Source organism: Oncorhynchus nerka, linkage group LG14, assembly GCF_034236695.1.
Source record: "Oncorhynchus nerka isolate Pitt River linkage group LG14, Oner_Uvic_2.0, whole genome shotgun sequence".
In the NCBI taxonomy this organism is placed as follows: domain Eukaryota; kingdom Metazoa; phylum Chordata; class Actinopteri; order Salmoniformes; family Salmonidae; genus Oncorhynchus; species Oncorhynchus nerka.
This window is the reverse complement of record NC_088409.1, coordinates 63676764-63691193: the sequence shown is the minus strand read 5'-3', so window position 1 is coordinate 63691193 and position 14430 is coordinate 63676764. Positions and strand designations below refer to the sequence as shown.

The 14430-nt window shown below is 40.9% G+C and overlaps 1 protein-coding gene across 1 annotated transcript; it reads right to left on the bottom strand.

The window, feature by feature from the left end:
• Positions 1–8515: 8515 nt before the first annotated feature.
• On the bottom strand, positions 8516–11564 carry LOC115141679 (B-cell CLL/lymphoma 7 protein family member B-B-like). Its single transcript, XM_029680767.2, has 6 exons — positions 11386–11564; positions 10879–10954; positions 10681–10768; positions 10291–10461; positions 9975–10078; positions 8516–9815 (listed from the first exon to the last, which is right to left on the bottom strand). The coding sequence occupies exons 1-6, from the start codon at positions 11475–11477 to the stop codon at positions 9747–9749; spliced, it is 600 nt and encodes a 199-aa protein (XP_029536627.1). The 5' UTR covers positions 11478–11564; the 3' UTR covers positions 8516–9746.
• Positions 11565–14430: the final 2866 nt, after the last annotated feature.

The window sequence follows — 14430 nt, the reverse complement described above, 5'->3', positions numbered from 1 at the left end:
TTTGAAATAAATTGGTATTCACACGTCTGTTTGTTTTTTGGTCAAATTACTGTCATGTTATTGATGCCAAATTGCAAACCTTATTTGAACCTTTTCTATTCCAGAACCAATGTGTGTGCCTGAGTCTTATCACCTCTCAACTAGGTAATCTGTTTCAACCTGGAACACTGTGTTCCTGCTTTGGTCTGTTTTGGTCATTGCAGGAAGTGGTGAAGAGCAGGAGTGTGTGAACGGTTTTGTCCCAGCCCAGCTCTAACACCAGACTTAAATAATCATCATAACCAATCACCGCGATAGGCCTTGATTTGTAATATGGTATAAACTGGGCTGGAACAAAAGTGTATACTGTACACGCTCCTGCTATTCATATCTGGACCCGCCCACCCCTTTAAGTCATTATTCTGTACTATGGGTACAGCTGAACTTGTTGACTGATACCAAGGAGGCGGATGTTAAGAAGAAGGGAGTAGCTGCGGACCAGAAGACTGCAGTAAAGGCAGCACTGGTCCACACCTGCCCTGTCTTGTCAGATGAGTAGTATTGGTTGGTATTGTATGTGCTTTTAGGTTACTCTCTATGTGTAGGCTATTGTACTGGCCTGTGTGGTACAGTCTTTCATGTTTTTAGTAGTTTGTTGCATCTTATTGCTTAGTTTATAATTTGTGTTAACTTTGAATAAAATATAAGCCACAGATTGTTAACTTCCTCCATTTTGTACTTCACCTTTATACAGTAGATGCAGACCCGAAGACATTCAAGCAGCACTTTGAGAGCAAGCATTCCAAGTCTCCAATGGTCCCAGTACTGGTTGATGTGTAGGTCTAAGTGACCACACACACTGAAATGGACCTACAGCTGAGGTAAGATTCTTCCATCATTCACACATAGACATAGTGTAAACCACCAGGTTGTTAACAAAACGCTGTCCTCAATGCCCCCCACAGTTCCCCAACCAATAGCTGTCCCTCAACCATTCAAGACCCCTCCCACAGTCCCCCCACCCCCAAATAAAAATAAAAAATACAATTAATTCCATTACCCACCCCCAATAACCTCTCAATATACCAACAACCAAGAGAATGAACTAAAGAGACAAAGGAAAAAGACAGAAGAAAACAGCAAATAACAATGCAAAAAATATATAATTAAAACAAAGGACATCAAGGACAACTAAAATCATAACAGCAATGCCAACTGTATATGTTTGTGTGCATGTCTGGCACTATTACATGTATGTGTGTGTTCTTGTATGCGTTTATTTTAATCAGTGTGTGTATATACAGTGGGGCAAAAAAGTATTTAGTCAGCCACCAATTGTGCAAGTTCTCCTACTTAAAAAGATGAGAGAGGCCTGTAATTTTCATCATAGGTACACTTCAACTATGACAGACAAAATGAGGGGGAAAAAACAGAAAATCACATTGTAGGATTTTTTATGATTTTATTTGCAAATTGTTGTGGAAAATAAGTATTTGGTCAGCTACAAACAAGCAAGATTTCTGGCTCTCACAGACCTGTAACTTCTTCTTTAAGAGGCTCCTCTGTCCTCCACTCGTTACCTGTATTAATGGCAACTGTTTGAACTTGTTATCAGTATAAAAGACACCTGTCCACAACCTCAAACAGTCACACTCCAAACTCCACTATGGCCAAGACCAAAGAGCTGTCAAAGGACACCAGAAAGAAAATTGTAAACCTGCACCAGGTTGGGAAGACTGAATCTGCAATAGGTAAGCAGTTTGGTTTGAAGAAATCAACTGTGGGAGCAATTATTAGGAAATGGAAGACATACAAGACCACTGATAATCTCCCTCGATCTGGGGCTCCACGCAAGATCTCACCCCGTGGGGTCAAAATAATCACAAGAACGGTGAGCAAAAATCCCAGAACCACACGGGGGGACCTAGTGAATGACCTGCACAGAGCTGGGACCAAAGTAACAAAGCCTACCATCAGTAACACACTACGCCGACAGGGACTCAAATCCTGCAGTGCCAGACGTGTCCCCCTGCTTAAACCAGTACATGTCCAGGCCCGTCTGAAGTTTGCTAGAGAGCATTTGGATGATCCAGAAGAAGATTGGGAGAATGTCATATGGTCAGATGAAACCAAAATATAACTTTTTGGTATAAACTCAACTCGTCGTGTTTGGAGGACAAAGAATGCTGAGTTGCATCCAAAGAACACCATACCTACTGTGAAGCATGGGGGTGGAAACATCATGCATTGGGGCTGTTTTTCTGCAAAGGGACCAGGACGACTGATCTGTGTAAAGGAAAGAGTGAATGGGGCCATGTATCGTGAGATTTTGAGTGAACACCTCCTTCCATCAGCAAGGGCATTGAAGATGAAACGTGGCTGCGTCTTTCAGCATGACAATGATCCCAAACACACCGCCCGGGCAACGAAGGAGTGACTTCGTAAAAAGCATTTCAAGGTCCTGGAGTGGCCTAGCCAGTCTCCAGATCTCAACCCCATAGAAAATCTTTGGAGGGAGTTGAACGTCTGTGTTGCCCAGCAACAGCCCCAAAACATCACTGCTCTAGAGGAGATCTGCATGGAGGAATGGGCCAAAATACCAGCAACAGTGTGTGAAAACCTTGTGAAGACTTACAGAAAACATTTGACCTCTGTCATTGCCAACAAAGGGTATATAACAAATTATTGAGATAAACTTTTGTTATTGAACAAATACTTATTTTCCACCATAATTTGCAAATAAATTCATTAAAAATCGTACAATGTGATTTTTCTGGATTTTGTTTTCTAATTTTATCCGTCATAGTTGAAGTGTTCTTGTGATGAAAATTACAGGCCTCTCTCATCTTTTTAAGTGGGAGAACTTGCACAATTGGTGGCTGACTAAATACTTTTTTGCCCCACTGTACATGTGTACAAACACCTTCATGGCATCAGCCTCAGGCAAACCGGCATTAGTTGCTTCCTTAACTTGTTCTTCTTCTGATTTGATAGTATCTAGACTCAGTAACACATTTAAAAGTTTTGTGGTGTACTGTTTTTGCTACTTTTTTTCACCTGTGTAGAGCTGTCCTGTCTATTCTGGGGTTCAGTCTGAATGCAGTGGTAAATTGACAGCAGCAACATTCAATCGACAAGATGGGTGTTGATATAGCTGTGTTTAGGCATGGCTTCCTTGTTTTGTTTCTCATTCTGCTGGAGTTGACCTAGTATTTTATAATAAACCTACCTTACACATCCAGTTGTTTTTCCATTTGTAACTCACCCACCAAAAATCACAATATGCTGTTTTACATGTTGTGTTATTTGTGCTGGTCTAATTCCTAAAATGGAAAATCAGAAGAATCTGTTGCTCTCTGATTGTAATAACAGTTCGTATGGTGCTCTGCGACGTACCAAGTTTGTAGCATTGATTAATAAATCATTTAATCTTTACTTCAAGTCGGATATTTATACAGTATGTTATGTATGAAAGGCATACTGTATGTATGCATTGTTTAAATTCTGTAAAAAGGCGGCAAGACTTAACAGAACATATCCACAAGTTAGTTCTGAATTGCTTTAATACTGACGTGCATTCTGACACCATGAATTGAAATAGATATCTCCTCATTCATTTAGTTGGCAGAAATGATAAAGGATTAAATATAGACCTCCACTGGCTGAAGGAGAAAAGGATCTGGTAAAATAAGGGTATGTTGCTAGCATCATTTAGGTATTTGGTCTTGTACAGCTAGCTTCTTTGCAAATAAATAGTCTAGTATTCATGGCACATTGTAAATATCTGACTGCTACTAGGATACTATTCTGTACAAGACCAAATGCATAAATAAGACAACAAATATTAGTTATATAAAATATCTAACAGTAAATGAAAATGTTTGGAACCATTTCCATGTTTGACCGCTAGGTTTTATGGGTATTATGATGCATCCACTGTGGGGCTCTGTTGCTTGAGTGGGCTGGGTACCCCCATAACTATCAAATATATTGACATCGTTGGGCCCCTCCAGAAAAAGAAAGAAACATGTTTTTTTATACATAATTTCCCTTTACATTTAGTATCCCTGTCTGAAGACATATTGTATGCATTAGAATTTTGAAAACTCACCTTATTCCCCTATAATCCACATTTGGTTATATTTTGAGTGAACTATTCCTTTACATTCAATTACAAGCAATTAAATATGTCCTATGATGAAAATGTGTAGTATGACAGGGAAATTGTATTATTTACAAATAATGAAAACACTACAATCGCGTTTTTAAAACAATTTATACTGAAATTAAATTATTCCTATGCAGGTATTCCCAAACCATTTATTTCTTCTTCACCTTTTCAAACAGTCCATTTAGATTTTCCAATAGGTGAGGTTTTTTTCTCGCCTGAGTAGCCTCGTTTCACTGCCAAAAATCAAATTAAACTATCTAGTGTTCAGCAAAATAACAACACAATGTCAGATACAGGTAGCCTCGTCAAATAATTAACATCCAATCACATTAACCATTACTCTCTCGCGGGAATTCCACTAACAGTCTGTATGTAGCCAAACGTAGCTGCTGCTCATTTCGTTTGCTCGAGAATTGATGGTTAAAATGGTTTAAAAAAGTAAGTACTACCAGCAGTACTACACCTGCATCTGTGGACGACACAAGTTGTTCTGCTTCCACGAGCACATCCAATGCTAGCATCAGTAATTCTACACTTGTTGTTAGCCCAGCTAGCATAGACACTGACAGTTGTGAATCTGATGCATTTGAAGAGCTACTGCCCCCTTACCCGGGAAAGCACTGAACAACAGACAGGGACGTTGGACCCTCGAAGAGGTGCAAATATGATGAGAACTACATTGATTTGGGGTTCACTTATATTGGGAGTAGTGCCTTTCCTCAGCCACAGTGTGTTGCACATGTGCAAAGGCACTATCTCACAACTGAATGAAACCTTCACTCTTGCAAAAACAACAAAGTAACAGATACCATTAATAAGAAGGGTCTAGAAGCGTCTTATAAGCTACCAAGTGGCTATGACAGGCAAGCCCCATACTATTGTGGAGGACTTAATTATTCCTGATGCTGCGGATATGGCTGTGACAATGCTAGGGGAAAAGGCCAAAAAAAACGATACAGACAATGCCTCTATCAAACAACACCGTTTCACGACACATCAGTGACATGGCAGGAGATGTTTTGAAACAATTGCTGCTTTGCATACAAGCCAGTGAATTCTATGCATTACAGCTGGATGAGTCAACAGGGCCTGGTACAGCTCCTGGTATATGTCCTTTACGTTTATGGGGGGTCAATTAAGGAAGACATCCTCTTCCGCAAACCACTGGAAACCAGCACAACAGGAGAGGATATTTTTAAAGTACTAGACAGCTTTGTAACATCAAATGGGCTTCGGTGGTCAAGATGTGTTGGTATCAGTACTGATGGCGCAAAAGCCATGACAGGGAGACATAGTGGAGTGGTAATGCATGTGCAAGCAGTTGCTCCCGACACCACTTGGGTACACTGCAGCATCCACCGAGAGGCTCTTGCTGCCAAGGGAATGCCTGACAGCTTGAAAGATGTTTTGGAAACTACAGTGAAAATGATTAACTTTATTAAAGCAAGGCCCCTGAGCATAAAGTTTTCTTTACTGACCATAATTTTCACTTGTCTGACTGCTTGCATGATGACGAGTTTCTCACACGACTGGCCTTTCTGGGTGATGTTTTCTCTCTTGCCTGAATGATCTGAATCTAGGACTATAGGGACTCTCCGCAACTACACTGCACAAAAATAAAGGGAACACTTAAACAACACAATGTAACTCCAAGTCAATCACACTTCTGTGAAATCAAACGGTCTACTTAGGAAGCAACACTGATTGACAATAAATTTCACATGCTGTTGTGCAAATGGAATATACAACAGGTGGAAATTATAGGCAATTAGCAAGACACCCCCAATAAAGGAGTGGTTCTGCAGGTGGTGACCACAGACCACTTCTCAGTTCCTATGCTTCCTGGCTGATGTTTTGGTCACTTTTGAATGCTGGCGGTGCTTTCACTCTAGTGGTAGCATGAGACGGAGTCTACAGCCCACACAAGTGGCTCAGGTAGTGCAGCTCATCCAGGATGGCACATCAATGCAAGCTGTGGCAAGAAGGTTTGCTGTGTCTGTCAGCGTAGTGTCCAGAGGCGCTACCAGGAGACAGGCCAGTACATCAGGAGACGTGGAGGAGGCCATAGGAGGGCAACAACCTCCGCCTTTGTGCAAGGAGGAGCAGGAGGAGCACTGCCAGAGCCCTGCAAAATGACCTTCAGCAGGCCACAAATGTGCATGTGTCTGCTCAAACGGTCAGAAACCGACTCCATGAGGGTGGTTTGAGGGCCCGATGTCCACAGGTGGGGGTTGTGCTTACAACCCAACACCTTGCAGGACGTTTGGCATTTGCCAGAGAACACCAAGATTGGCAAATTCGCCACTGGCTCCCTGTGCTCTTCACAGATGAAAGCAGGTTCACACTGAGCACGTGACAGACGTGACAGAGTCTGGAGACGCTGTGGAGAACGTTCTGCTACCTGCAACATCCTCCAGCATGACCGGTTTGGCGGTGGGTCAGTCATGGTGTGGGGTGGCATTTCTATGGGGGGCCGCACAGCCCTCCAGGTGCTTGCCAGAGGTAGCCTGACTGCCATTAGGTACCGAGATGAGATCTTCAGACCCCTTGTGAGACCATATGCTGGTGCGGTTGGCCCTGGGTTCCTCCTAATGCAAGACAATGCTAGACCTCATGTGGCTAGAGTGTGTCAGCAGTTCCTGCAAGAGGAAGGCATTGATGCTATGCACTGACCCGCCCGTTCCCCAGACCTGAATCCAATTGAGCACATCTGGGACATCATGTCTCGCTCCATCCACCAACGCCACGTTGCACCACAGACTGTCCAGGAGTTTGTTGGATGCTTTAGTCCAGGTCTGGGAGGAGATCCCTCAGGAGACCATCTGCCACCTCACCAGGAGCATGCCCAGATGTTGTAGGGAGGTCATACAGGCACATGGAGGCCACACACACTACTGAGCCACATTTTGACTTGTTTTAAGGACATTACATCAAAGTTGGATCAGCCTGTAGTGTGGTTTTCCACTTTAATTTTGAGTGTGACTCCAAATCCAGACCTCCATGGGTTGATACATTTGATTTCCATTGATAATTTTTGTGTGATTTTGTTGTCAGCACATTCAACTATGTAAAGAAAAAAGTATTTAATAAGAATATTTCATTCATTCAGATCTAGGATGTGTTGTTTTAGTGTTCCCTTTATTTTTTTGAGCAGTGTATATTCAATGTGCGGGACAAAATTGAGGCTATGATTAAGAAGTTGGAGCTCTTCTCTGTCTGCATCAACAAGGACAACACACATGTTGTATGATTTTGTCATTGTATGATTTTGTCATTGTACATCATTGTATGATTTTAGGTGTGCAAATTAACTCAAGCTTACGGACAATGTCAAATGTGATATAGCGAAGCACCTGAGTGCTTATTTGGGTGCGTAATTACGCATGTACTTTCCCGAAAAGGATGACACAAACAACTAGATTCGTTATCCCTGTCATGACCTGCCTCCAGTCCACTTACTGATATCTGAACGAGACAGCCTCATCAAAATTGCAACAAGCGGTTCTGTGAACATTTAATTTAATCAGAAACTGCTGCCAGATTTCTGGATTGGGCTGTGCTCAGAGTATCCTGCCTTGGCAAATCGCACTGTTAAGACACTGATGCCCTTTGCAACCATCTACCTATGTGAGAGTGGATTCTCAGCCAACTCTCTCCATTACAACCCAACATTGCAGTTTTGTGCATTCTTTAAAGCACACCCTTCTCATTAACCTGTTGTGAGTTATTCACAATTTTTGAGGAACAAATACGGTTTTTACATGTAAGATGGCTAAGAGCTAAATGATTGATTATTATTATATTATTATTTGTGCCCTGGTCCTATAAGAGCTCTTTGTCACTTCTCACAAGCCAGGTTGTGACAAATACTCAGTCATTCTTATGTTTAATAAATGTATCGTATAGTGTGTGTGTGGCAGGCTTACAATGAAGGCAAAAAACAATATTTGAGAGTGCGCTGACCCTGGTGCTAGAGGGGGTATGCAGCTGGAGGTTGAATGTTTGAAGGGGTACGGCTCTATAAAAAGTTTAGGAACCACTGTCCTATAGTGATGAGTTACTTACTTCCCATGGATTTTAACGTTCAATCAAGAATAATTCTAGCATCTCTATCAAGTGTCATGATTTTATTTAATGGACTGCTTAAAAAACCCACAGTGCCAAGACTGGCGACGGATGGCCAGTCACGGCCCAAGCTTTCTATGTATAAATTGAGGGCCCAAAGCCATGGATTTGCAATCTGATCATTTCCATGGAAGATAAAATGCAACCAAGTCAAGTGGTCATCCTATATGGTGAAAAACATTTTGGACAATTATTTGAGAGTGTGGGAGTCAAAAGATGCAAAACACTGCAAAAAGAAGACACAATATCAACCATATTTTACTATGGAGCAGGGTATATTCCAGCATGTGCATCACTTTTGCAGCAGAAAATAAACACTTGAGAGCATGACCCACCTGACCATAAGAAATTATCTCTGAATAACAATACAATGTCTTTAACTACTTTTCAACCTCGTTCACCATTCAAACTCATGCTATACCAGTCACATCCAATGCCCTATGAAAATTTAAGAAGCAAGATAAGAGTATATCAAAAAGGATAGACATGACAAACAGTTGTCTAATCTTATTTGCAAAGCGAAGTACAAATGTAAAAAAATATTCCAAAAACTTCAGCCCATATTCAATCAAATCCAGTGACCGGAATGAGTTTCCCCTCATACTTCCTGTGCTGCTTGGATAAATGTATTTAACAAAACAGCACTAACCGTGTGAAACAAAAGAAACTCAACAGATTGTTAATTAATATATGCTCAACTTCATCCCTCAGAATTAACAAACCCATTTCATTGAATAGGGGCCATAATTATTTAGATCTGTGCCATTTCTACGAATAGCATAACATATGAGACACTTGTCTGACAGAAAATAAATATATAGTGTATATTTTAGAGCGATAGGCACTTTTTTTGAGCATGACTATGTACAGTGTAACGCATTAAACGGCTTAAAATTACTTTCAAAGCTGAGAAAGTAAAATTGTATTTAAAAAAAAACAACTTAAAATAATAACTTCAACTTTCTTTTTTAAATGTACTCCATTTGTAGTGACTTGATTAACAGAAATGCATATTTTATAATAATGTATGTAAGGATAACTGCCAAAATAAAGGAAACACCAACATAATAGGGCGTTGGGCCACCACGAGCCAGAACAGCTTCAATGCAACTTGGCATAGATTATATAAGTGTCTGGAAATCTATTGGAGGAAGGCGACACCATTCTTCCATAAGAAATGGCATAATTTGGTGTTTTGTCATACTATGTTTTTTTTAACATATCCATGGTAGCCAAAATAATGGGCATAATAATGGCCTGCCTGGCATTTTTATACACGACCCTAAGCACATGGGATGTTAATTTCTTAATTAACTCAGGAACCACACCTGGGTGGAAACACCTGCTTTCAATATACTTTGTATCCCTCATTTACTCAAGTGTTTCCATTATTTGGGCAGTTACTCGTATGTCCCATTTGAATCCTTCAATAGAGTGCATGGGTTGCATGCATGTCCATCCAATCAACTAGTTATGTCAGTACAGACTTTTTTTCAGTGCAAATTTTCTTCAGTGGAGGGGCTCCTGATTCCTCTTCTTCCTGTTGGAAATGTTGATATTTAAATAAATTGATTGTGGTGATTTCTTTAATGTTATTAATAAGAGCTTAAGCAATTACCAATCACAACTTTTCTGCAGCAATTTTTTTTAACACTAATAAAAATGGTCATATCCTTTATTACTACAGAAAATGACTTACCTCTGTGCATGGAACTCTTACTCGAACACCAAGGGGCAAAACCAGGTCTTCCTTGATCAATGTGGGAGGCTCATCAGCAACTTCATGTGCTGGCTGGGATGGCTCTGCATATAGAGTGAAAGACTGAGTGAAACACTTAAAAGATATTGAGATATTAACTGTAATATAGCCAATATATTATACCTCAGTTACAAGAGTGACATAATAGCTAGGGCCCAGAGTTTTTCCTAGTCAGGTTACAGGGTCTGGAAAAGCTCCTGGCCCTACATGGGTGCACTGTGCAGTGCGATGGTGTAGTATGCTAAACTAACTGTACCGTCCACACTCTCCTGGCCCAGCATGGGTGGTTGAGCATCTTCGGCCGTGCGGAGTGTTGTGGTGTGAGGAAGAGGACTGACTGCCTCACTGGCATGCTGGGAGCTTGAGCTGCTGCTGTCCATTTTGGGCTGGTAGACATCAGACAGGAAACTCTGGTTGCTGCATTCATCTGCGGTGAAAGAACAGGAGCAGTCTTGAACGGTTTCAGACCAATATAATTTTCAATTGAGGAGGTCAATTTAAATTCCAATTAAAAAGTATGTAAAAGTTTTATCTGCATTCAGTGAATTTCCATAGAATTGCCCACAACCCTGTTATATATAGTATTGCAGTTATTTAAAACCTGTTCCAAATTGCTTGTGCTTCTCACAGTCAGTCAGTGCCTCACCTAGGAAATCCATGGTAGAGCTGGTGTTTTCCAACACCACATCTTTTAGACCTCGAACCTCTCCAGTTATGGATTTGCTCCGGTATATCTGAAAGAGAAAAAAAGAGGCAGAGTGATAAGGTTGTTCTGTACACAAACTCATTAGATTCATGAACCATAGGATGGTCTGATGCAGTCATCTATTATTAGATACCAAACCTGTTTAGTGTCTGTCACAGGCACCCACTTGAATATGCGTAGGGATGTGTCTCCCACAGTTACCCACTTCTTCTCCCTGAAAATGAAATGTAATAGAACAGAGAATAGATTTACTACATTCAGTAATAAAAGCATGAACCAAAGATGCTGCTCATTTACTGGTGGCTATGCACAGAGCTAGGCTATGTAAATAGCCTATGTTCAAGTGCATTTTTTTTGCCTAATATTCCTGAACCTCGCCGAGGGAACGGATATTTTCAATGTGGGTCACAGTTATATCAGAATGCGTAACGTTGTAACAACATGTGGACAAGTGTAGCCATTTTGACAGACTGAACAATTCCGTTAGTCCTGCCCATAGAATTGCCGGGCTTCGGCAGCTTCGTCTCTCCATTGGCTGTTGTTTCAGTCACTCGCCAACCCTTCTAATATTTTCCGTGTGAAGTTTGTTGTGTGGCGTTGCAGATGTTTACATTTAATTTACATAATCCCCGCGGTTTTACTTACCATTTACGCACTTTTTCAATTGCTGCCAGCACCTTTTTAATATCATCTTTAGCACGACTTCGTGTCTCCGCGCGACCTGACCGTCCAGACATCTTTAGTTGTTACTTTTTGGAGATGTCTTTTCTTGCAACTCCAATCTTGCAGTGTGCTTACTCCTCCAATAAGCTAATATTCTCGCGAGGTTTTAACACCCATTCCCTTTTCCTAGTGGTTGGTTTGTCTGTTTTCTTCATCCTCCCCATCATCTTTGATACGACGTCATCATATTACCATTGACAGTAAAATAATAGGTTGTTATGATGGATATCTGGATATTCTAACCCCCATAAATGACATAAACGTAATGAATCAAACTGGATATAGTGTTTTTTTTTACGAAGTTGGTTTATAAAGGATTTACAAAATTCACTATCAGATTGAAAGGGTTGATAATCCTTGGGTATGAGAGGAAGTGAGGGTGGTGAAGAAACTACAATAGAGAGGGAGTGATTAGATCCAATTATGCACAGCTGGAGCTCCCTCCCTGCCTTCTATCAATCATATGGTCAAATATTTTATTTTTATGTCTTGCAGAGGGTAGGTAGCACTGAACAATAAACACTGATATGGCATGCATTTGTAATTTCAGTTCAATTGAGCAAGCCAGTGCTTGACTTGGATTGAAATTGGTGCCAGTACTCATTTTGTGTGCCGTTTCTGTTTATATTTATGTGCAGGAACTCTGCAATAGTTTTAAGCCAATATTATATCAGAGGTGCAGACACTGAAGCAGTAGAACATTTTAGGTGCTGGTACTCAGTTCCGGTGAGCTCCTGCCCAAGTCAAGCATTGGACTAAACAAATATTGATTGGCAGGCTCAATCAGCAGGGTGAGATATTTGGTGTAACCTTTATGTATTCTGATCTTATAGCTGTGGCTAATTACTTCAACTAGCTCTAGAAAAGACCCAGAACAGCGTAGCAGCACAGCTAACCTGGATTCTGTGCTTGATTTAGTTTGAGTGGCACAACGGAACCAACTGGAAAATCCTCCAAACTCAATCAAAACACACCTCATTTTACATTTCACCCAGGCAGATCAAATCAAATTGTATTCCTCACTTGCTTTGAAAACAACAGGTGTGGACTAACAGTGAAATGCTTACTTACAGGCCCTTCCCAACAATGCAGAGAGAAAGAAAATAGAGAAATAATAAAAAAGTAAAATGCATAATAACAAAAGTAATAGTAGATACACAATGAGTAATTATAACTTGGCTATATACAAGGGGTACCAGTACCGAGTCGGTGTGCAGGGTTTCGAGGTCATGGAGGTAGATAGCGTATGTAGATACTGTATACATATAACTAGGAATAAAGTGACAGATAGTAAACTGTAGCAGCAGTGTATATGATGAGTCAAAAAGTTAGTGCAAAAAGGGTCCATGCAGACAGTCCAGGGAGCTATTTGGTTTAACTAACTATTTAGCAGTTTTATGGCTTGGGGGTAGAAGCTGTTCAGGGTCCTGTTGGTTCCAGACTTGGTGCATAAGTACCACTTGCCATGCGGTAGCAGAGAGAACAGTATGACTTGGGTGGCTGGAGTCTTTGACCATTTTTAGGGCCTTCCTCTGACACCGCCTGGTATAGAGGTCCTGAATGGCATAGAGCTTGGCCCCAGTGATGTACTGGGCCATACGCACAACACTCTGTAGCGTCTTACAGTCGGATGCCAAGCAGTTGCCATACGAAGCGGTAATGCATCCAGTCAAGATGCTCTCAGTGGTCCAGGTGTAGAACTTTTTGAAGATCTGAGGGCCCATGCATTTAGCTCCTCTGGCTGGCTGGTTTATCTGTGATAGTTTGCAAGCCCTGCCACATCCAAGGAGCTTCAGAGCCGGTGAAGTAGGATTCGATCTTAGTCCTGTATTGAAGCTTTGCCTATTTGATAGTTTGTTGGAGGGCGTAGCTATATTTCTTATAAGCATCCGGGTTAGTGTCCCGCTCCTTGAATTTTTTAAAACCCAAATCTTGCAATTCTGATGCTGTTAGATATTTTTAAGATGATGGACACACACTTTTCACACACACTACTGTCAAAGTACTGCACAGAAAACCAGCCTCTTGCCAGCTATCAAATATGAGAGGGCCAGCAGAAACCATGGAAATGATCTAATTCAAGGCCCACGGGAGTGGACTGGTGACCTGCAAGCTCCTGTGACCTATATAATAACATATTATAACCATATCCATAAAAACACATATTACACACATATTATTACATATTATTAGATCATATTATAACCATCATATTATTAATTTAGTTCTGGAGATGAATTGTTTACTCTGAATCAAAAATGAATAGGCCACTGGCATTTCTATTAGCCTAGTGATTAGAGCGTTGGACTAGTAACCGAAAGGTTGCAAGTTCAAATCCCCGTGCTGACAAGGTACAAATCTGTCGTTCTGCCCCTGAACAGGCAGTTAACCCACTGTTCCTAGGCCGTCATTGAAAATAAGAATTTGTTCTTAACTGACTTGCCTAGTTAAATAAAGGTAAAATAAAAAATAAAATAAAAAATAATGTAGGCTATTGTAGCAAAAACTATATTAGACACTGAATGTAGGCCTACAGTCATAACATGGACTTTTCTATATTTACATTATGGTGATAAAGTCTGTACCAACAACCCAAACGCTATCATGTGCCTTAAATCATGTGTAATTGCGCATCATATCAAAATCAATAATGGTCCCATAATATTGATGTAGATGGGCACCAGCAGAATTCTAGCCAGTCGTTGACATTTCTGGGAGGAGTCTGTGACAGTTGCATCTGGGCCATAGAGAATGACAGAGATCTCTAGTGGCCAAAATACCATGTTTAGCATGGGCAGCGCAATTGAGGGCTTCCACAACATTTACATTTACATTTAAGTCATTTAGCAGACGCTCTTATCCAGAGCGACTTACAAATTGGTGCATTCACCTTATGACATCCAGTGGAACAGTAGTGCATCTAAATCTTTTAAGGGGGGTGAGAGGGATTACTTTATCCTATCCTAG

Excerpts from the sequence above, each read along its gene's own strand:
- LOC115141679 (XM_029680767.2), bottom strand. The coding sequence starts at position 11,477 with ATGTCTGGACGGTCAGGTCGCGCGGAGACACGAAGTCGTGCTAAAGAT. Across the intron at positions 10,079-10,290 it reads GGGCCAGGAGAGTGTGGACG|AGCCATCCCAGCCAGCACAT; the intron begins GTACAGTTAGTT and ends CTCTATATGCAG. Across the intron at positions 9,816-9,974 it reads TAAGAGTTCCATGCACAGAG|GAAGAAGAGGAATCAGGAGC; the intron begins GTAAGTCATTTT and ends CATTTCCAACAG.